Source organism: Python bivittatus, unplaced genomic scaffold (assembly GCF_059951505.1).
Source record: "Python bivittatus isolate LINGU-HERP-01145 unplaced genomic scaffold, Pbiv_v1 ctg000580_np1212, whole genome shotgun sequence".
Taxonomy (NCBI): domain Eukaryota; kingdom Metazoa; phylum Chordata; class Lepidosauria; order Squamata; family Pythonidae; genus Python; species Python bivittatus.
The window spans coordinates 10908512-10932870 of NW_028277087.1; the positions used below are offsets into that span (position 1 = coordinate 10908512).

The 24359-nt window shown below is 42.7% G+C and overlaps 1 protein-coding gene across 1 annotated transcript; it reads left to right on the forward strand.

Annotated features, from left to right (window-relative positions):
* Positions 1 to 9528: 9528 nt before the first annotated feature.
* IFI30 (IFI30 lysosomal thiol reductase) lies at positions 9529 to 22245 on the forward strand. Its single transcript, XM_088149584.1, has 7 exons — positions 9529 to 9803; positions 14733 to 14915; positions 15011 to 15085; positions 16019 to 16108; positions 17642 to 17794; positions 20587 to 20659; positions 22021 to 22245. Exons 1-7 carry the CDS (start codon positions 9675 to 9677, stop codon positions 22098 to 22100), a joined length of 783 nt encoding a protein of 260 aa, XP_088005710.1. The 5' UTR covers positions 9529 to 9674; the 3' UTR covers positions 22101 to 22245.
* The last annotated feature ends 2114 nt before the right edge of the window (positions 22246 to 24359 follow it).

The following is a 24359-nucleotide window of genomic DNA, read 5'->3' on the forward strand; positions in this document are numbered from 1 at the left end:
GCCAGGAGCTCTGTTGGGTTGGGCTGAAGCAAGCTGCTAGGCTGCTATCTCCAAGCTGTTCCTCTTCCTGGAATGAGTCTATGGCCCAAACTGGGCATCTTTGTGGTGCTTGGCCAGCCTTGACCCACCATCTGCAGAAAATTACTTGGAAGGGCACATGTGGGTTACAAGCTTGAGGCTCCTGGTCTCGCCTCTGGTGGGTTGTGAAACTTTCCTGCAGAGGTGGTTACGCTCTGGGCTTCTTAACTTCCATCAGTGAACCCTGAACAGGGCTGAGGGGAGGGGAGAGACCATTCATGCATAGGTAGCAATTTTGCTTTGCCCTCAAATCCACCATCTGGGGAATTTGCTCTTAGCCTGTTCTTTGGCCACTAACCTCATAGCACTCTTTGGCTCAGATTATTTGCTTTAGCAGTCCTCCTTTCAAAATAGCTCCTCTTGCTACCACACAGTCATAAGTTTAGCTACTGATTTACTTTTTATTTTCATATCTTTCAGCCATTCCCTGTGTTGTTGCATTTTTTGCAGTGTTCTTGCTAGGGCTCTGTTTCATCCTGCTTCTTCTGCTGTTGGGTGACCACCATGCCAGTGTTAGGCAGCCCAAACACCATGTTTTTGTCGACCCCAGAACACTCCCTAGATCAGTGTTTCTCAAACTTGGCAACTTTAAGACGTGTGGACTTCAAGTCCCAGAATTCCCCATGCTGGCTGGGTAATTCTGGGAGTTGAAGTCCACACGTCCTAAAGTTGCCATGGTTGAGAAACATTGTTCGAGAACATGTTGCTCAGTCTGGTAGCAACAATGCTGATTTTGGGTGGCACAATATTTATTTATTTATTTAACACATTTATATGGCTGCCCAACTCACACACAGGGACTCCAGGCGGCTTACAGAGTAAAACCCCCAATACAAAAAACCTATCAACTCCCACTCCCCAATAATGTTCCTTGTTTCCTTTTTTCTTAAATAAAATTTCCAACTCTTCTCCACCTGCAACAAGCAATACCTCTTCACAAAACAAATAGTTGGCGTGTCTCCTGTGGCATACAAAGCCAGAACATTTTTTAAAATGAACCTGGTCCTAGCCACAAAAACATTTACCTGCCCCAACTTATACTGCACACAAAATCTATTGCCTCTCTCTTGCAAGGCTATTGAGACAGAATCCAAATGTAAGGCTTATAAAATATCCATTTCTTTTCCTCCCTGCCTCTGAGGGGCAGCTAGATCTCATGAATCCTGTGAGGTTCACCAGACGGGGAGCATGGATTGTGTTAGGCCTCATGCTTTTCCTTGATTTGAACCTAGTTGTCTTGTTCCCAATAGATTATTGATCCTTACCACCTTATTGCCTCTCTAAAGTTTATGCCTGTATTGTAATTTTCATGGGGGACATAACTGCTGGTAAAGAAAATACATCTGGGTTACTCAAGTGATCCAATCAGCCTCCCTGCATCAACAGATGTTTCCAGGAAGTATATCAGGGACAGGTTGTGATGGCAAGAATTAGCTTGTTGCTTCTCTACTAGGAACTGGTATTTCTGGAAGAGAGTGTTGCAAAGAGTGGGTAGCACCAAGAAGGCCACTTATAAACCCTTCTTGATTAGAGGGTATTGCCCTATCTTATAGTAGCAAATTCCTTAAATTCATGTGAAGCTGCTTAACATACCCGGCTGAGTGTTGACAGTATTGGCCAAGGTGCTACGTAATGTCTTTTGTTGCCGAGAGCAGGAAATGCTCACCAACTCATTTGTCTTGTTCTTCCCATATAGGGGGTTCCTAATGTTTTTACCCCAGGCTGCTCATGATGGCCTCTCTATTGGGAAACTTCACTCTAAATTAAATATGCCAAAGTTGCCCGCTTGATAGGTTGCATTAATTCAACAGGTACCTTTCAGGGACATCCACAGTACCTGTGTGCCAAAAAAAGTCATGACAGTGGATGTGACCATGTGAACAAACCTCTGTTTTTTGTTACTTGGTTCACATATGCAACATGCATAAAATGAACAGAGTTTCAATTTTGCAGTCTGCATCTTGACTTTTTTGGGAGGAGGGGGTGCATAGCTTCTGCCTTGAAAAAAAAAATTATTAGAATTTTTCAATACGATAAAAAGTATAAAAAATAAAGAAAAAATAAGGAAAAACGAGAAGTAGAAAAAGAAAGAAAACATAAAATGATGACTTCCACCCTTCTTTCTATCGAGTAATTGCCATCTTATTCTTTCCCCTTCCTCTTTAACCATTTTTAATCCCCAAATCCATAAATTATCAATTCAGCCTTTTCTTCTTTCAACAAAAAAAGTCCATATAAGGCTTCCAGTCTTTTAAAAACGTCTTCATCTTTTTTTCCTTGACCAAAGTGGTCAGCTCCGCCATTTCCGCAAGCTCTGTCAATTTTATAATCCAATCCAGTACCCTCTGGGGGAGATAGGTGGCATATAAATTTAATCAATCAATCAATCAATCAATCCTCTACTGTGAGTATTTCATTATTCTTCCATCACCATCTTGACTTTTTACACACACCCCAGCGGATGCCCCCATATCTTTTCACAGCTCTAGAAAAGAGTATTGTAAGAGTTGATTTCTGGTTCACAGAAGGATTTTATTCTCAAGAAAACCAGACAGGAATACATCTGTAGACTAGACTGGGAAGAAATCAGTGGCAAACTGGTGGGTATCTTTCCATGAAAACAGCATGGACCCATTCATGAGGAAAACCTCCCTTTCTTACTTTATCTTATGCAGATTGAATTTTTTTTTTTCATTTGCTAATCTAATTTCCATGTTACACTAAGATAGGGGTAGGTAACAACTTATGGGTGAACTTAGTGTGGAATTAATTTTTAGAAATACATTGCCATTCTCCTGGTTATATGCTGAAGGACACATTTTTCTTATTTTCAAATCTCCAACTTGATGGCAGAATCAATCAAAAGGCAGAAGTATGCCTTTTAAAAAAAACTGTGAGTGGTTGGGTGATTCAGAACAGTCTATATTCACTTCCAGATTTCAGACTTGTGGAAGGTCGCATGTTATTTTCATTTCAGCAATGATCAGAGATCCAACCCTAACCACATTTACTAAGTCACTCTGCAAGAGGCTGTAACTTGTCCTACTACTGTACTTTGGTTCTAGCCTTTCTTCTGGAGTCCAATCACAACTGCCTTGGAATTGGCAAGAATAAATTAAAACCTGGCCTAGACCCTGTGAGTCCAGAACCTAACATCCTCCTTTGTTTTCCACAGACAAGTAATATCAACTATCAAACATCATATACCATTATCAATAAATAGTAAATATTTCAAGTATAAAACAAAGATACATAGTCTTGGAATTTCAGTGATCTTTGGATTTGCACTTTCAACCTCAGCAGCAGGGATATTGGTCACATGGTACGATTCGGCCTTGGGTACAAGGAGTTGTGGCCAACCTGGCTCTTAAGGCGGTAAACATGGTAAACACACTCATAGGAATGTCTTCTGTTTCTTCCATGTGTGAGAGATCTCTAGGTTCTCACAAGCAACTGAGGGGATGCATGAATGTGTCTTTCTAGGTAAAAATCCATGGAATTGTTCCATCTGGGGAGAAAATGGTTGTCCCATTTTGCTGTGACTCTGGTGTCTTTGATGCTGGTGATCTTACACAGGGCAGTGTTGTATGGGGTTGATAACATGCTATGAGGTTTTATTTTCTTTACATCATCTCCAACCTTGAGGTTTGGCCCTGTGATGTGCCATGCTCAATTGCACTGCTTTTTGTTTTGGGCAGCCGTAGCATGTTATGCATCAGATTGAGATGACAGGTCAGGGCATCACCACCAACCCCTTCAACATGAGGAAGTTTCATTTGCAAAATTTGACTAAAGAAAATGGTAGCTGGGGCAATGTCAGTAGAGATATATGGGCTGTAGCTGTTTAGTTGCACAGAAACTTATAAAACTTTTGCTGAATGCTGGATCTGCAGATTGCACTGGCTCACTGCAGTTTTCTTGAATATGTGCATGAATTGCTCAACTTCCCCTTTAACTTGAAAACTGAGTAATTTCCAGCATATAAAATCCAGATACTGTTCTTAACAACCTGGGGAAACTGTTCAAATTCACATGTCTGGTGATGCAGCCTCAGTTTATGTTCTTGGATTCATTGGAGGATGGCCTTCGTGAAAACCATGCTCCTCTGTTGTGCTGCCATGCGTGAGAATGTCATCACTAATGTTCAGAATACAATCACTTCACAAATCCTGTGATCGCTTCACAAATGGTGTTTTGAAAAGTCTCCACTGCTGAGGAGATGACTGAACTCCAACATTTGTGTGCTTTGGCCTCACATGAGTACTGAAGGCAATAACGTATCTAGAATCTGGATGTAATTCAGATTGATGATAGCCATTCCTCAGACATGATCCTAAAAAAATTGGCATTTATTTAAATCTAAAAGGATACCATCCACAGTGGATGTGAAGTGTTGCACCCATTCCGTGGCTCTGTTCAGCAGCCATGTATAAAATAATAATAAACGAATAAAATAATAATTTATTATCATATATAATTCATGAAGAAAATCTGTGTGGTCGCTAACAGTTGACACCAACTTGATGTCACATTATCAGTAATGTATAATATTTTATATAATAAATAAATTTTTAAAAAGTAATTAGTAATAGATCCATAAAAACCACTTTGCTGAGCACATATATCTTATGACATTACCAATAGAGGTAAATATATGTAGCTCAGCTCTCACAACTGTGGAGTCCTTGGGGTTCTCTGAGCTTGGTTCTTTTCTTGCAAACGTTTCATTACCTGGCTAGGTAACATCTTCAGTGCTAAAATGGGCTGGGGTTTGCTCTCTATTTATGTGCTGTGGCCTGCCTTGCCAGTGCTGGTGGGGGTGGGTTTTTTGATTTGCTCCTCTGGTAGTTCTTTGATTAGCATATGTTTGCTGCTTGATCGTGTGCCTGGTGGTAGCCTTTGCTTATCTGGGTGATGATTGCTGGTGAGGTGATCTTCTGGTCTTTTGTCTCTTTTGAATAGTATGTAGATGCTGTTTATCTCTATGTGTCTGTTAATTGCTGCCTTGTCTGAATACCAGGCTTCCAAGAATTCTCTTGCATATTTGGATTTAGCTTGGTCTAAAATGCTGACAGTTTCCCAGTTAAAACTATGGTTGAGTCTGTCAATGTGTTGTGAGATTAAGGAATTTTCATCATGTCTTCTGACTGCTAGTTGGTGCTCTTGGATGTGTTCTGCTAGTCTCCTACCTGTCTGTCCTACGTAGTGTTTCTTACAGTCCTTACACTGTATGTTGTAGATGACTCCTGCTTTTTCTTCTTGGGCTACTGGGTCTTTTGGTTTACTTAGGGTATTTTGGAGTGATTTTGTTGGTTTATGTGCTACAGAATTGCCATACGGTTGTAATAGTCTGTTGGTGGTTTCTGAGATGTTTCTGATGCATGGCAGTGTGATCCTTTTCATAGCTTGTGTAGGTTGTGTTGTAGTAGGTTGAGTGGTCAGGCACTTTTTGATAAAATTACGTGGGTATCCATTTTGTTGGAAGATGTTGTATAGGTGGTCTTTTTCCTTTTTCTGCTGTTCTGGGTTGCTGCAATGCATTTGTGCTTGCTTGAATAATGTTTTTACACAGCTCCTCTGGTGGGAGGTTGGGTTGTTACTTTGGTAATGGAGTACTTGATTGGTGTGGGTTGTCTTCTGATGAACTTGGGTTTCTAATTTCCTGTTCTTTCCTCTGCTGATGAGAATATCCAGGAAGGGTAGAGTGTTATTGTTTTCTTCCTCTCTAGTGAATTTTATTCCTTTGAAGATGCTGTTAAAGGTTTCATGTGTCTTCTCTAGTTGTTTCTTTTTTATAATAACAAATGTGTCATCTGCATATTGGATCCATACTTTAGGTTGTATGTGAGGAAGTGCTATAGCTTCTAGGCGTTGCATTACAATCTCTGCTATGAGTCCTAACAGTGGTGATCCCATGGGGGTGCCTCAGATTTGTTGGTATATTTGTCCATCAAACTGAAAATAGGTGGTGAGGCAGAGGTTGATGAGGTCCATGATTCTGGGTATTTCGATCTGGGTGTATTTGCAAGAGAATTCTTGGAAGCCTGGTATTCAGACAAGGCAGCAATTGGGAGAAATTTGCATGCAGGCAAACCTCCACCAAAGAAGAGTTATTTTTTCTACATGAATGCCTAAGACAGCATACCCTACCCACCAGCATCAGATACAAACCCCCAATAAAGAGCACAGCTGGATGGAAGATAGCACATCAAAATGGATGCAAAATGGTAAGGCAGCAATTAACAGACACATAGAGATAAACAGCATCTACATACTATTCAAAAGAGACAAAAGACCAGAAGATCACCTCATCAACAATCAATCACCAGCAGTCATCACCCAGATAAGCAAAGGTCACCACCAGGCACACAATTAAACAGTCAACAGATGTTAATCAATGAACTACCAGATGAGCAAAACAGAACCCCCACCCCCACCAGCACTGGCAAGGCAGGCCACAGCACATAAATAGAGAGCAAACCCCATCCCATCCTAGCACTGAAGATGTTACCTAGCCAGGTAATGAAACGTTTGCAAGAAAAGAACCAAGCTCAGAGAACCCCAAGGACTCCACACTTATGACATTACTTGGATAATTCCTATGTTCATGGCTGGAATATGAATTTCCAAAAAACACCAGTCAAATACTGTATATTCTTTTTATTTATACTGTGTTATTCCTCGATTAATAAAAGCAAGCAATAGATAATTACATGCCTTCACCAAGGTGCAATAGAGATAAAAGAAAAACACCATACTTAACAAAATTCCATCCAATAAAATTAGTCCACAACTTAACAATCAACCAGTAACATGCATTTAGAAGCAAAAGTAGTAACCATACACATTTAATAGAAAGTCCTACAATACCGCCAAACACACAGATATCCATAATTATTAAAGCACAAATACTAACCTGGAAACCACCAATCTTAATGAGAGTACGACAGAATACCAAATTCCACCCTACCCCACTACTCTAATAAAAAGATCTCTTAATCCCTTGAAAAGACCTCAGACTTTCACAGAGGCTAAAAGGAGGGAATTGATCCAAAGCTGCATGACCGGGTCTCTGAAACCCCAGAGGCAGGAGATGGTGAGCAAAAAGACGACCCTGCCCAGAAGAACGTAAGCAATCATCAGGATTGCAGAGGCAAATAAGGGTCCTTTGGGGTGGGAGGAATGACAGAAGCCTCTGAACACAAGCACCAGCCCTGGTGTGAAGAGGGAGCCAGGGAATAGGGTGGCAGGCCCAGGACGCCTCAAATGGCACTGCTTCAGAGTAGGACAAAGAAGAACTGTGAATGCCAGCCAGACTTTTGCAATACTCTGAAGGTGAAACAACCAAACCACGTACCAATAAAGCTGCAGCCTCTCTGAAAATCCACTGGATCATACAGATGCTCCTCCAGTGAAAATTTACAAGCCTTGCTGTGAGATCAATAAATGGGTGCAATGTCAGTTGATCATCAGTTATTGTAGGCAGAGGAAATTGGGACAATCCAGGAGCTCTGGAGACCCAGAGGTGGGGGGAACACAACACAACTTGGGAAGGCGGTGAAACATAAACTTTGTCTTAGCCATATTCAGCATGTTCATGCTGGCTTGTGAAATAGTGTCACATGTTTTTTGAGTCATAATAGTTATAGCTGTTCCCATGTCAATCATACCACATGACACTGTGGCCTTCTGGCATGGCTAAATACTGCATAGAAGACATTATGAAAGCATAAGTGTTATCATCAACACTCACAATCCTTCTGGGGCTGCTTGGGCTTGATGATTTGGGATGTTCATATGGTCTAAACTTAGAGGAATGGCTGAAAATGACTCTGCTAACAGGAAGTAACCCTGGCATTCACGTGAGGAAAAGATGGAGTGTAAGTTGCTGAGGAACTTGCACAGTGGTCCTTTGGTTTCTCACCTGAGCTTACATATCTGCCACATCTGTTCTTGCAACGTCATGGATTATAGTTAAAGCACATTCCTCAAAATGCACCTTCTTAATTTGGGAAATAGGCAACCTTGAAGGATCTTCCTCCTTACTTCCTGTTCTGTGTTAGAAAACTTGCACAAGGAAGCCAGATGGTACCGGACCACCAGAAATAAAATGCATTCATGTTCTCCTTACTCTGCCGAGAAAACATGTGTTGCTCAAACTCCGTGTCCTGAAATCCCTGGAAATATCGGTCAGAGGTGTTATTGCTTGGTTGTCATCAAAGCGGTCTTCTGGGTTGGGCAAAGTTGATGCCATAATGCCCCTTCTCTTCTGCAAAATGAAGACACATCGTCTGTTTCTTTGTAGATTTGTCTTCTCCCATCATATCTTCCAGCTTTTCCAGCCATCGTTCCCAACATGCTCCAGCAGTAGAAAACAAGTTTTGAATTGCAAATTCAGGAAAAGTAGACATTTGATTCATAACACCTGTAACCTGTAGTCAGAACAGGGCCTTAAAGCTGGGGGGGGGGGCTTCAGACCTTTCTCCTCGGGAAGATGATATAGACAGACAAGGCAGACAGACAGACACACACTTGAAAATACAGTTTAGCCCCTACAAAAAACTCAGTCCACCATCCTCCTTGTTGCCAGTGTTGTTTTGGCTTCAGCAACAATCAGAGGATTAGTCATTGAATGGATTAAACCAAATTATGATTACTAAATCACTCAGAGAATTCAGTCTGCAGGCAAGCAAGATGCACCCATCACATGATTGCTTTGAACTCCAGCTCCTTCCTCAGCTTCCCATTCAGAGTCCAAAGATAACTGCTCTGGATTTGCAAGCAGCAAGGAATAAACTAAACCCTGGCCTGGACCCATGTAAGCATTACAAATGGCTGTTCTTAAGGTCCAGAAAATGAAAGACTGCGTTGAGTGCATAAGCAAGGCTCATTTTTAAAACTGCAGAAGGATGGGGCCAGAGAGGAATTAAACTAAGTCTCCTACTCATTACACAAAAATACAGCTTTTTGTTTTTAAAGTCTGGGAATTCCAATGACTAGAAAAAACAAAAGTTTCCAAACATGCACTGATTCAAGACTTTTGGACATATGCAGCTGTGGTAACAAAACTCAAGCCATCTTCCAGCTGTTGGCGCCAGCTAGAAGGGAGAAGACCTCCCCGCTCTCTTCCCTCGACATCCAGTCTCTTGGTAGTCCAGAATTGGATTTTGCCAACGCAGGTTTAATTTAATGTAGGGGAAGGAGCCACGGTCATCCCACGGAGCCTACTCTGGAGATTACAAGAAACACATATTGGTGCTATTTCAGCCCATTTGCTAATCCGCAACCCGGTGCGTGTCTCTACAGTAATCCATCGCTGGTCATATCTGCCTTTTTTTCCTGGTTGCTCCAACGCTATCATGCGCCTGATGTGCGTACAGCAGCAACTCCCAGCCTTGCAAGAAAAGAGGAGGAATTCAAGCGCAGTAGGAAAAGCGCACACGACCGAGAGCAGCCGAGGCCGGCTGAGTCACTAAGAGCGGCAGAAGAGGAAAAACAGGTTGCCCCGAGTAGGAAGGGGGCGGGCGGAGGCGGAGGGAGTTTAAAGGCCCGCCACGCTGCCCTTGTTGGCGCTCAAGACTGGGGAGCGCTTCGCCATGGGTGGCTGGCTTCTCCTGCTCGTGGCGGGCAGCCTCTGGGCGAGCCTCGGGGAAGGTGGCAGCCCGACGTGCGGTTATCCGCCGCAGTTGTGGTGCAGTTCCAGCGAGATCGCCCGAGCCTGCCAGGTAAGCGAGAGGGCGGCTGGCCGCGCGTCAGCAACCCGCCGCGCAAGGCGTGGAGCGGCGCCAGACTGGGTGCTTTGCGAGCTCGTGCTGCAGGCGGCCGCGGCGAAGCCTGCTTGGCCGAGCGTTGCTTCTTCTCTCCCGGCCTCCCCTGAACGGCCTCCGAAGCGATGGAGCTGGGTCCGGAGAGCGGGACTCTGCCCCGGACCGAGTTTGTGTGTGGCGCTGGGCTGCGGGGCCCGCTTCCTTTCTGCACTTTGGGTGCCTGGTTCAGCCCAGGCGAAAGCTCTCTGTGCCATGAGGGTTAGGGCAGGGTTTCTCCACCGCAGCAACTTTAAGATGTGTGGCCTGCAACTATTGTTAATTAGTTAACTTGTGGGCTTAATTAATTCTGGGAGTTGCAGTCTACATGTCTTAAAGTTGCCAAGGTTGAGAAACCCTGAGTTAGGGCTTTGTTTTTCAGCCGGTTCACCCTGGTTTGGGGGATGAGAGGAAGCGCTTGGCCCAAGGTCGCCCAACTGGTATTTGGGTGCCTAAGGGAGGACTAGAACCCAGGTCTCCCCTCCTAGGCCAGCACCTTAACCGCTTCACCGCGCTGGCTCTCTGCATGGTCAGATAATACAAGTCAATTCAAACGCCATTCTAAAAGTCAGTTTGAAGAAAGGAAGAAGCCAAGCAGGTCCAAGGATGGAGAAGGCAGAGCGGGTTCCCCACGGAAAAGGTGGGACTGGGAGGAAAGTAACAGGGAGACCCTGTTGGTTGGTCTGTTTGCATGGTGTGGGTGTTGATCTTTTTATCTTGTGAAATGTCATACATACGTACATAGTAAGTAAGTAAATTAATAAATAAGCAAATAAATAAATGCCACAAGTCAAAGCAAAAGACACCTTTGGACTCAGTGTTTCCAGAGAACTCCTCAAATTGCCCATGAAGAATCACCGGACAGTTATAAACTGACTTGCTTATTAAAAGAAAACTCAAATAATTATTACCTTAAAGAATGGAAACCACTGATGGACTATTTGCAAAATGCAGGCAGGGCGAAGCTTACATGGGGATTTGAAGATTAGATTATAAATGTAATGGGATATGTTTTGACAAAGAATTATTCCTACTTAATACATTAAAAACTAGCACTTATGATACTCTTAAAGACCAGAGATAGATTGGAAGTTATCTATTTTTCATATCTTTTTTCTTTTTCTTTTACTTTATCTCACTTTTCCTTTTCTTTATAATTTGTATTTTCAATTTTCTTTTTCATTTCTCACTTTTAACTTTGTAATTTTAATATTCCAGTAAAATACTATTAAGAAAAAAAAAGAATCACCGGACAATTACGATGTTTTTCCCTCATTCATGAGTTTCTTGCCGAAATGGATCAGATGGATGGGGTAAATGTGGGAAGTTCACAATGGAAGGTCCCATGAAATTCTCTGAAAGAGGGGGGATAAGGCCTTGATCCAGTACTGATTTTTTGTTACCAGGCCCATGGAACTGAATAAACTTCATTAGGTATATATTTGACTAGTGTGTGTGATGGGGATCAGTGGCTTTAAAGGGGAACTAGACACGTTTAGAGGAGATGTTGGCCTCCACACAACTCAGGTTGGATTCTGTGAGGTCACTGTTCAGTATCTAGTGTATACTGCCTTTTATTTCCTAGCCTACTGCGGTTTCCACTCCTTTTTCCTCATGCACAGGGCTCAGGAAATTTTGCCTAGTCCCTGCCCTCCCTTCCCTCCCCAGTGCTTAGCTGGCAGAAATTTGTAATCCAAATTCCCTGATATTAATGAAGGAGCAGCAAGAAGAAAACAGTGACGGGCAGCTTATTGTTCACCTGTGAATCCACCCTTCTCTTTGGATGATGAGTGAGACTTACTCCAGCAAGGGCTTAAGAAATGTAGTCAAAGATTTTACCTCAGACAAGATTTGTCTGACTCTACAGGAAGCATTTTTTAAAAATGTATGGCCATCTCCTACAATTGGGGTAAGAGAGCTGTCAAGAACACGCCCTCTAGATGTGTGGGCTCTGTTGACTGGCTACGATGGAAATTGTATTCTGATGCTTCTGAATTATATTCTGATGCAAAGTGCAGAAAAGGAGTGAGCAATAGTAAGTCAAAGACATTTAAAAAAAGGAAGAAAATATGTTAAATCTGGTGTACACCAATTATGTACTGTTCCATTCTGTTCCATCCTTACAAATGATCCTTCCTTCCATTATGTCCATACACTAATACGTACTCTTTATTTCCATCATAAACTGCTGTTATTGCATTCAGCAACCAACCTTCAGCTCCATATTTGTTACATGGAACATTCTGAGTTCATATTTGCCATGCACAACATGTGTGTGTGTATGTGTGCGCGCGCACGCCTTTGAGTCACTGTTGACTCCTGGCGACAGCCTGGATTAGTTCCTGCAATTTTCTTGGCAAGATTTCAGAAGTGGTTTAATTCAAGCTTATTCACTTTATCATACTCTTTCTCTAAATCAACAACCATATAATAAGTTTTCTTTCTCATACACATTTCTCAGTGACATGCTGAAGTGTGAAAATGTGATGTGCACATCCCTTGCATGGTACAAAGCTTTGCTGCACTTCCCAAATTTTGCTCACTCTCATTTCTCATATTTTTTACAATCAAAATTCTGTTACTTTCGCAGGAATAGTTAACAAAATAATCGTATAATTTGGCGTTCATTCTGGCTACCTTTTTTCTTTGAATAGGGAGCAGTAACAGCAGTCTGCCAATTGTCAGACATAGATGCAATCTTAATGCACATTAAAATAAGTTCTGCAGCTATTCCATAAGCAAACCACATCTTTATTTTATTTTCCCTTTTTTTCAATATTCTCCAGGTACACCATCTATTCCTACTGTGTGACCATTTTTGAATGACTTCCTGCTTGTGCCACAAAGTGCCCCCCATATACACCTACAGTTAAAAAAGGGCAGATTCAGGGCAAATGATGGCTTCTTGTGTTGTGCACATCCTTCCATTTGGTTTGTAAATCATGATTTAGGGTTCAAGGGTATTGCACACACTCAGCTAATGGCTAAACAAACTTATGGCTGAGCACAATTTGGCTAAGCGCGCAAGGATCTCCCCCGCCAACTTTATTTTTAAATTCAAACTAATGGCATTGTTGAAACGGAATAGACTTTCAAGTAAACATTGAAAGGAATTTTGTTGTAAAACTGAGCTAGGATTCTTACCAGTTGTGGGCCTAAGGAAGTTTCCGCTTCCTCAGGTTTCCTTTCCCTATCTGTTCATGTCCTGTCAACCTATTTTCCTCTGTAGCTAGAAGGTGAGGAGTCTGTGCTCCTGGTTCAAAAGCCCCCTTGCAAACAAAGACTTTGCAGCTAGGTTGGCATAAAAGAGGCCTTGAATAACCTCCCTCGCGCCGCAGATCTCAGGGAAAAGTCTACATGGAAAGCCCCACTGTGGGAGAAAATGAATCAGCCCCATTGCTGGCAGAGCATCACAGTTTCACTTCTCTCTTGCAAGAAGAGGAAGTTGGCATGATTCTTGGGGAGGGGTGTGAATCGAAGCAGCTTGAGCGTTCTTTTTTATTTTTATTATCGCCTTCCTTTGCCCGATCTTTTATAATTAGATAATTTTAGCCTCTGTGTGTAATAGTTCGTATTGGTTGGGGGAGGAATTTCTCTTGAAAGAAACATTCCAAGGTTTAAAACAGGGAGGTAGCCTGTGGGATGCATCTGGCCTTTCTGGGGTCCCATTGCACCCTCAGATTAGGCCATCAACACATTAGCAAAGCCACTGATTTGGAGCAGTACGAGTTTTCGCATTTTTTATCCCCCATCCTCAGCACTGCTCAGTGGGTGCATTCGCTTGAGTGAGATGTTTGTACCATTAAAGCCCAAGCTGACAAGTTCACCAAATGGCCAAATTCTTTTGGCATAACCCCAGTCACATCACTAGGACACATCACCAGGCCAAATCGACAACCATGGATGGAAACTGAAATCATTGAAAAACCATTGCAGGTGCTGCAGGAAAAATTGGAAGGCCTACCCAAAGGTGCAGGCACTGTAGACTGCCTGCTTCTGGTTTCAGAGTCTTGTTTATTTCAAATTCTTTAAGTTCTTAAGCTTATAATTAATTTTTCTTTCGTTCAGAGTTGAAGATAAGACTCATTGATGACTTCAGACTTGTCGTTCCAAAGGTCTCTAATAGCTTTAAGATAGTTAATAGGCAATTTCCGATGAGAAAGTGACAATCAGACCATATTTTAAAAAGATGTATAAAACCAATACAATTAAATTAACAAAATCCACAGTCAGGGTCTAAAAACAATCTTCTATGCTCAGAGTGGCCACTGTATGGGTTCCACTGCACCTCCAGATCTCCACACCCAGTGGCACAGCAACATCTTTAAGGCCTTGCAGAAGAAGGCCAGTAGTGTTGGGGCCCATATGACCTCCACAGGTAGAACTTCTTCATGATGACAAGACCCACAGCTTAATTGCAAGTCTCTGCAAAGAGCTTGCCTAGTCTTCTAGCGAAGAGACTTCCTGCAAGTGCTTGGATTCCCTTCTCCCTTACAAACCTGCTTGCATTTTTAAAGCTAGGTCATCTCTTGGATTCCCATGGTTGCAGAGGATAAGCAGGTGGTGGCACCTGGGGAACCATTCCTTTCTCCCTATGGTAACACTACATTGACAGATGCCATAGCAGGGAGTTTTTCCTCTAGTATGACTGAGTTGTCCAGCTGCTGATTCCCCCCCCCCCAATCATTTAGAGTTCATTTGAGTGGGTCAGTAGAATGTGTATCAAACCAGGAAATGAAAGTATTTCCTGCTTCCCTATCCAAGGAAGACAACTAGCTTTTTGACTTGCTGGCATATCAGATAGTCAAACATGGTTGGCCCCATCTTGATGCAGACTTTGCTTTCTTGCAGGCAGAGAAGCATTGCGCCAAGTGGATCCCCAGCTCCCCACAGGCCAACTCTGTCTCTGTGAGCCTCTACTATGAATCCCTCTGTCCTGCCTGCCGCCAGTTCCTGGTAATGACGCTCTTTCCCACTTGGCTGATGCTGAATAACATCATGAATGTCACTTTGGTCCCCTATGGGAATGCAAAGGTAGGAGCATATTCCTGGTTCCAGCAAAATGACTGAAGGTTATGGAGAGGATTCCTTGCCGAGCAGTCTCCTCAACTCCATTTATCATCTTGCAGGAGAGTAAAGAGGCCGCAAAATGGCACTTTGAATGCCAGCATGGTGAAGACGAATGCCTGGGGAACATGATAGAGGTCTGTGCTTCTGCGATACTGAAAGAATGAGAAGGTGGGCGGGGGGGGGGGGAATGTGGAAATGTCCATTTGGAGCAGATCATCCTTGCCTTGGGCGCAACTTGGGAACAGCTTCCTGCATCTACACAGCAACAGGCTTTAGAGCAGAAACTGGCAACTTTGGTTAGCTCTGAGCCGCGCGAAGCTGTGTATGGCATGTGAAGGGCCACCCTCATACATTTGAGGAGGGGGCTTCGGGGTGAAGTGGATGCCTTAAGTATCTGCCAGGCTTCAGCACCCGTTTTGCATCTTAAACTTCTACCTGTAGAAACTCCTAAAATGTAAGAAAGGGCCCATATTTTTGTCCTGAGACCATATTTTGTTCGCTGTAGCAGTGTTTCTCAACCGTGGCAACTTTCAGATGTCTGGACTTCCACTCCCAGAATTCCCAGCTGGGGAATTCTGGGAGTGGAAGTCCAGACATCTGAAAGTTGCCACGGTTGAGAAACACTGCACTAGAGGAAGCAGTTAAAAGTACATTGAAAAAAAATTGAAAGAGAGGAAGATTCTTGCGCCTACCTCTTCAGAAATTATTGGCTTGATTAAATGCTCATTCCATCCGTTAACATTAATTAAAATTTTGACAATAAGATTTAGAACAGGCTAAACCTGTGGCTGAGGCATTTTCCTCTGCGTGGTTTTTCTCTGTTTTCCTCCCTCCCCCCATCAGCACTACTTTCCTCTGTGTCTTGAGCCTCTGCTGCAAGGGGGTTTGGAGGTGTGGTCAAAAAAGTCAAGATGACAACCATGGGAGGGCAATGGAAGCTCTACCCCTTTTTTATGCCCGTTGCGTGGACCATCCTGATTTGTATGTATGTTGTAGCTGTCAGCTTGACCTTTTGACCATACCCTGTGTTCAACTCTGCCCTAACACTTGTGTTCTGCCGTTCCCAGACTTGTCTCACCCACCTGCATCCACGTGTTGCTTTTGTGCTCATCTTCTGCATGGAGTCGAGTATAGATGTCATCCACAACTTGCCACTGGTAGGTCACTGTTCTTCCTGGAATCCTGATCTGATGAGTGACAACAGGGAGACATTTGGAGGGAGGGGCTGTAGAACTAAGGCTGAGCACTCCTTGTTAACTTGCCAGGGCATTTGTTTGACCCATAAGGATGTTCATCGCATGTTTAAAAGCAGCGAAGCCAGGAATGCTGGATTCTCTAAAGAGAATAAGTAAATAAAGAATCAGTTGAATTAAATAAATAAAATAAGAGCTGAATACATCTGAAAAAGCTGAAAGAAAACCAGCAAGCAGGGTGTCCACAGCATGTGTGTGAGCCCCACTAGGTAGACCAGACCAGAAAATTAATTCCACCGGAAGACCAGAACTACGTTTATTGAGATTGTTTATAATAATATAATCTTGCAAATCTGATTGTGCTGTGCCTCCCCGCTTCTCACATCTACCTTCTTATACTCCAGTGAATCAGGAAGGTATCTGCCTGAGCCTCTTCCAAATATCATCTCATTGCTCAGGACTTAAAAAACGTTTCATCTCCTTTAGCCTAGGAAATATGCAAATTGCCTTGCATATTTCTGTCAAGGTCATCTTCCTTACTTTCTACAGTATGGTCAAAAAAGTTAAGATGGTGGCCACTACAGTATGATCGATGCTCCTAGGCTATGGAATTAACTTCTGTGGGAGTTACATTTCATCCCCATCTCCACTTTCAAGAAAGGTTTTCAACTCTTCTGTCTGGCTGTTTGAGTCCTACTAATAATCATTTACATTTTAATTTACAGGTAGTCCTCACTTAACGATGGTGATTGGGACCATCACTAAGTGATGCAGTCATAAAGCGTGATTTTATATTTATTTATTTATTTCTAAATCAAACTTGCATGCCACCCATCTCATTACAGAAGTGACTCTGATGTCATGGGACCACACTGCTTAGCGATGGCAGTTCCAGCAGTGCCTGGTTACCATTGTTAAGTGAATCACCACCGGTCATTAAGCGAGGACCTCATGTGACTGTGACTTCCAGTTTCCTGCCAGCTTCTCCATTGACTTTGCTTGTGAGAAGCCAGCAGGGAAAGTTGGAAATCACAGTCATGTGACCAAGGGACGCTGTGACTGCTGGAACTTGGAGGACTGGTCATAAGTACCCCTTGCTCAGCACTGTCATAAGTTTGAACGGTCGTTGAATGAATGGTTGTTAACCAAGTAGTGGTTAGCTGCCATAAGTGCCCAGTGGATTGAAAGACAAACTGTACATTGCAGAAATGTGCCAATAATACATAATTTATTTGTTAGATTTTTATCTTACCTTCCTGGAGCTTATATAGGACTTCCACTCCATTTCCCCCCCCATTTCTGTAAGCTGGATAGGTCCAAGAGAGAGCCCAAAGTAATCCATCAAGTTCTATGACAGAAGGACTTACAAAGGCAGTCAAATCCACCTTCAGTTTTTAGCAATTGTGATTGGAGGCTCCAGGGAACACAGAAATGGGTTCAATAAAAATGCCCATTCCTATGATAAAGTAATAAGGATTGCCCACTCTTTTCTTGCAGTGCCTGAAACTGTATGCTCCTGAAATCTCTCTAGCTAATATCACTGCATGTGTAAATGGAGACCTAGGTAACAAGCTTATGCATGAGAATGCTAAACTCACCAGGGCTCTGCAACCATCTCATGAGTACGTGCCATGGATTCTCATCAATGGGGTAAGTGTTAATGTGGGCAGTAGATAATGTTCCCCCTCACATCTTCCAGTATTAATCTTCTACAAACCACAGATGTATCAAGTTTGGCAAAGAGGTTGCAGCTAAACCTTGATGTACATGGAGAGATCTACATCCTCTTCCAACATTTGACAAGTAAAAATGGGAGCAAACAGTTTTGGATGGAACAGCCCCTCCAGACAGGATTTGTAGTAGTCTTGATCAAAGGCACTGTGGAACTATACTGAATTCCTTTCCATAACAGATTGTCTGTAGTAGGAAAAAATGATGGTAGAAATGATGGAGGGGACTAGGAAGACAACAGTTGAGAGGCTGACGACCCCCTTAGTCTCCCTGCCATATTCTGTGAATCAGGTTGGGAGAATGATATAGAAATATTTGAAATAAATAAATAAATGCTGTGGGATTGCTGCCAAAGTGACATAGGATTGCATCTCTACACAATCTCTCACTCTTCTCCCTCCACTCAGTTATTGTTAGAATTTCCAGTTTTTACAAATAATGGTTCCTCATTTTTCTACGTAAATTAAACATATCTAAAACAGGTTTCTTTTAAGGAATTGTGATATCCTGCTTTTGTGCAGTTAAAAGTGCATAACAAAATTATACCCCTTTGTTTGTTTAAAGTTTACTTCATCTGTGTTATGTGATGTAATCCCCCCTATGCATTCTTTTAATCCAGAACTTGTAATGAATGATGCCCACAGAGAATATTTATTTTTAGGGACCATATGCTATAGAGAAATACAGATGCTGGGAGAAAATAGTAGGAAATAGCGTTTGCTGTCCAACTCTGCTTGCAAGCCTCCCAGATAAACCTGGTTAGCTATAATGGAAAGCAAGGATGGGCATATTTCAGGCATTTTTGATATTTTTTTGTTCCTGAAAAATAGGGGAAATGAATCCCACATCTGGAACTCAGAAGGGCAGAGAAAGGGATTGGGGGTCTCCATGTGCCAGTGCGTGAAATACCATTGAGCGAGATGATCCTTGGTCTGCTCCTGCAAAACTCTTGCCGTTAATGTAAAAGTCCAAAAGTATATTCTCCAGTACAAATTCCCCTTCATCCCCACCAGCAACAGATAAACACAAGTGAGTAGGTAACACTGGGCTCAAAGGTTGGAGAGCTAATTCCCTCCCTACCCACCCTCAAGTGCTAATTTGGCAGCATCTACAGTTTCCGCTTGCTTTTCTGGAAGAAATTAAAGTTTGGCTGATCTAGAAAGCTAAGCCGGGTTGGACCTGCTTAGTGCTTGGATAGGGGACCATCTGGGGAATCTAGTCATGATTCTTTTAAACCAGGGAGGATCACATTTCTATAGTCAGGCCAGGAGATGCTTTGTTAACTGGGGAGGGGGTCTGTTTATGTTTTCCCCACCCAACCATGGAAGACAGCAAAGCCATGGCCAAGAGGAGGGAGCAATTGTTAGGGGGGATGAGGGAGCTTGTTTTAAGCCAGTGTTGTCCAAACTTGGCCACTTTAAGATGAGTGGACTTCAACTCCCAGAATTCCCCAGCCAGCCATGCTGGCTGGGGAATTCTGGGAGTTGAAGTCCACTCATCTTAAAGTGGCCAAGTTTGGACAACACTGTTTTAAGCAGAAAATTATACCACTGTATTTCCACAATTTGCTGCTGAACAGTCATTCTGTCCTCAGAGGACTTCACAGGACCCCAAAATGAGGCTGGGAAATGTTCTGATCTGCCCCTCCAGTCCTGGTTCTTTTGTTACCAATATACTGGTTTAGGTCAAGAACCTGGCATCAACTGCTTTCTGGGGCTACTTACAGGAATTTGGGGACGTAGGAACTACTGTTCGCTTGGTTCCAAAAATACCAAGTTGATCTTTCCCTTCTTCAGGGGCACCAGACTGGCAGGGAGAAGGGGTCTATTTAAGAATGATGTGCGGGGTGCTTCTCCCCTAAAACGAGAACCAGAGCAGTAAGGATCTGAGTTTGATTTGCTTTAGTAAGATACCAATGCCGTAATCGCTGGGCTCCAGCCGAAGCAAACTGAGAGCCCTGAGCTTATTAGGACAGTGAAAATTATATAGAAACAGAGAGAAAATGTGCTGATCATAGTTAATGACATAGTATAGACTCCTACTTGGACCCAAACTTTGAATTTGATGCTTGGGTTTTTTTGTTTCCCTAATTTGCCCCTTGGAGCTGGGAAGCTGGGCCTTCTGTTTGCTCCTGACCGAACATTCAGCTGATGGCGATAAGAGGGCCCCAATTCTGGCTGCCTCTTGCTGAGCAGATTTAGCCTCCCATTTTCTTATTCATTTTTTTGCCTCAGGGTCAACTGTTTAGTTACAGTGTCAGAAAGCATTCTGCATTCCTTGCTTGTTATTTGGGTTATGTGGTAAAAATACTATATTAGTATTAAAACAGAAAGGATTAATTTCTTTTTTTTTTCTTTGCTGCCCTAAGAGAATAACATTCAAAGCTCTAAACCCCCCATTCAAGTTCCAAGTGTTTCAAGCTTAAAGCAGGTTGATGTGACAATACTGGATGCTTTTTGATGCGACTCTGATCATTTTTGAAGTGCTGTGAGGTTGAAAACGCCCTTCAGGCTCAACAAAGGACCCCTTTGAGCTTGGAGTGCATTACGAATGGCTGTTTTGAGCGTTTGAACTCAATTCCTAAAGAATTCTATAAACATTTTGCACAGTGCTAGTATTCAAGTCTCTCTGTGAAATCTGCTTGCAGAGCAACCAGACTCACTTGGCTACTGTCATGGTGAAAATGTCTCCCTCCGCTTTATTTTTCTCAGGTCCACACTGATAAACTTCAAACGCAAGCAGAGGAGTCTCTCTTCGAATTGGTTTGCAAGTTGTATAAGGCAAGTACCTCTGTTCTTTCAGCATGCACTCCTGGTTGTCTCCCCACTCCTCTTGAATGGATAGAAGGGGCTTGGGGAGAAGTCAATCTGTGGGTCATTCTGGTTTTGCTTATCTTGCACCTCATTGCTATCAGCACCATCTTATTTATTTATTTATTTAAATTTATTGGCCGCCCAGTGGACTCTGAGTGGAGTACAAAACTAGAGAAAACATAAAAACGGCTAAAAACATTGAATCAAACAGACAACCCAGACTAAAATAATCTAGTAAGCAAGCAGCAAAAACAACAAAACAGAACAGGGACCATTTAACAAATAATAAACATATGAAACCTGCAGTATTTTCTTCTTTTGTCTATTTCTTCCACTAAGAAGTTGCAGTAATTCCAGATGGTAGAAGGACTTGGTCCAACCCTTGGTATATTTTATGTAGGTGGCCAGAAGTCACTCTTGTCCTGAGTGGTATAGAAATACTTGCATTAAATAAATAGACAAATACATTCTGGGTTTAGATCTAACACTGTCTCTTAACTTTGGAGATACTATTTTAATCTGTGAAAATAAGATCCTAAAAAGTATTTCAATATGTAGGATTTTGTTCCCTGCTTCTGTATACTGTACTATTAACTTCACATTGGAGGGGGAAAAAATCTATCAATACAGGGTGCAGTGAGAAGAAAATGGGAGATTCCCAGTCTCATAAGCTAGTTTTGTACAACATGATAAACTAGGCTAAAATAAAGTTGGGTGGCTGGTGGTTGAGCCTACTGTGACGCTCAACAACTTTCTGAACATGTTGTATAAAAGCCATCCTTTGGATTATGTGTTAAATGAATATTGCAGTTGTGTTTTGTGAATAAGGATTTAAGGTATTGCATGTTGTATAACCACAACTTCTATCCTTTAATCCTACTTACCTTTTAAGATAGTTGTTCCGGGGATAAAATTGGAGGAGACAGTGCTATATACACAGCTTTGAGCTCATACATCTAAAAGAAGTATTTTGTGACGGAAAACAGGGGGAGCAAATGGAGCAGCAGGAAATATTTTAGAAAACTTCTTGCTACTCTTTGAAGTCATTCATGACCTGCTAGGGTCCTGAGCTGAAACACTGCAACCTTTTTGTGGTAGATCCCTCTTGTAAAATCTAACTTCTTTCAGCTTCCAGAACTTTGAGAAATTAGAGCAGAAATTAGTCAAAGATGATCTGTAAATCAGGTGGCCTAAAAATCTTTGTTTAAAAAAACATACCCATGTACCCAATAAGTAAGAGCTGTGATTTGCCAAGTCAACATTATTTGGTTTAGATAATCCTGATCGCTGTTTATAGTTCTGATTTTTGCCTACTTCTGTGCTTGCAGGGAGATTTGCCACCTGCCTGCAGACAACCAAAGGAACTTTCTCTTCTTCCTCTTCCCCCAAATTACACTTTCTTGAGGAAGTAACTCCACACCCAACTTGTCCCAGCTTCTGAAGGGAGAGGTGCAAGCTGATCAGTCTGCCCAAGGAAAAGCAAAGGAAATCTTTTGGTATTTTAAAGCTACGTGTTATTATCTGTTCAAACTTCCTGCTACAAGGTGGAGTTCAGATTTGGAATGTAGTAAAGTCAAGGAACAGCTGCCTCTCTTTGAAGGAGGCAGCAGAAGAAAAATCAGGGCCAGATGTTTTGGGAAGAAGAGTGGCGTCTTGATTTTCTCGGTGCTACAAGAGTAAACCTATGGAAAAGTAGCTCTTGTCATTCTCTGGAAGGAGTTACATTTTTTAACCTCATAAACATTGCTGATTTTAACCTCATTCCTGCCTCCTATTGATTGTACCCCCAAAATGGAAATGTTGTCTTCAGAAAGAGAACGTTTTGCCTTCAGAAAGTCAAAGTTGGTCTCTTCTTGCCAAATGACCATCTAATCCTGTTGGTGATCTAGGATATGGGAACTTGCATCAGAGATAAATCTGGGAGGTGGAGAAACTTCTTCCTAAGGACCAGTGTATGTTACTTGCTTGGCATCAGCTCTGTTAACACTCCTGAAGAGCCTGTTTGCTGAATAAGGGCACATCCAGACAGCCAATTTAATGTGGCTTTCCTTCCCCGAGGCAGCACAAAAACGTGTCAGCATAATTTGATAGCTGGTCTCTATCCCTGCCTTTGTAATGAGCTCTTCTCTGTGAGTGGTGCTCTTCTGATAGAGCAAGTTAAGGGGCAGTGGTTGATGGATCTCCAGGTCGTGAGAAAAACATCCTTCCGCTGCTGTCTCTGAAACAGGCTGGGGGAGGAGGTGAGTTTCAACAAATGGCTAGAACAGAGTTTCTCAACCTTGGGAACTTTAAGATGTATGGACTTCAACACCCAGAATCCCTTAGCCACCATGGCTGGCTGGGGAATTCTGGGAGTTGAAGTCCACACATCTTAAAAGTTCCCAAGGTTGAGAAACTTTGGGCTAGAATGATGGATATGGCCACCTGTTGAAACCTGATCTGCAAAGTGAGTGGAGGGCTTCCTGCTTTGTTGAGAAGCTCTCACTCACTCTGTGGATAATCTTCAGATTATCACTCTTGCTTGTGCTCTTCCTCCAGTGCTGTCTTTTGCTTGCCTTTCTCAATGGTTATCACCTTCTCTCTTGCTTTGGCATGTGCTGCATTACTCTCTCTCATTCCCCTGCCTTACACTCTCACACTAACGCTCATGCTATCACTCTTGAGCTCAGTTGTCTTTTTCACTCAGTCATCTTTCTTTCACGCTCACTTTCTGGTCACTCACATTCACTCATCTGTCACTTGTTCTTCCTCTCTCATTCACTCACATTCACTTGCTGTATCTCTCATTTTGCCCAAAAAGAGCTAATGGGACATCTCCCATTAGCTCTTTTTGGGCAAAATGAGAGATAGAGGTGGATAGATGGCAGGCATGATCCACTTTACAAGTTGTCTGTTGGGGCATTTTTTTTTTTACACCTGTCTAGTGGTCTTACATGAAATCCCTAGACTCACATAAATAAAGCAACTGCATGCTGACGCCTGGTGCCTAATCAGTCCTGCTGCCCAGAGCAGAATGCCCATGGATGGATGGATGGATGGATGGATGGATGGATGGATGGAAGGAAGGAAGGAAGGAAGGAAGGAAGGAAGGAAGGAAGGAAGGAAGGAAGGAAGTCACCAGCAACTGGAGGAGATGTGGTGTACCTTCAACAGCCAAACCTTATCGTCCCCAGTCATCACCCAAGCACCACACATCATGGGTATAGCAAGGCTTGTTTTTGGAGAAGATGGAAAACATCACTTTTAATACTGAACCAGATATATGGAATTAGTTGACCTCAGCTAAAGGGTGGGGATGAGAGAAAGGCTCCATCATGAGAACACATCCTTCAAGGATAGTTCAGTAAGATACCTTCAAGCTGATGGTAGGGAGCTATGGGGATGTACCTTCAGACTTGGGACCTTTTCCCATGGCTGAAATGAAGTTCTATCCCCAATTCCTTGAGCTGACAGAGAACTATTCCAACATGAAATTTGATGTCTTATCTACTGATTCTTCTTCTGCCTCTATTCCCAGTCACTGCCAGTCACCTGATTTCCTTCCTAGTAATGGGTGACAGAGCCAAACAGATGTTTCACCCGCTGAGACTGCTTTTGGATGGTTGGAATAAAGGGAAAAACCCTGCTTTAACATTGGCGTAGCTAAGGATGCCTTAAACCAGCTTCCCGAA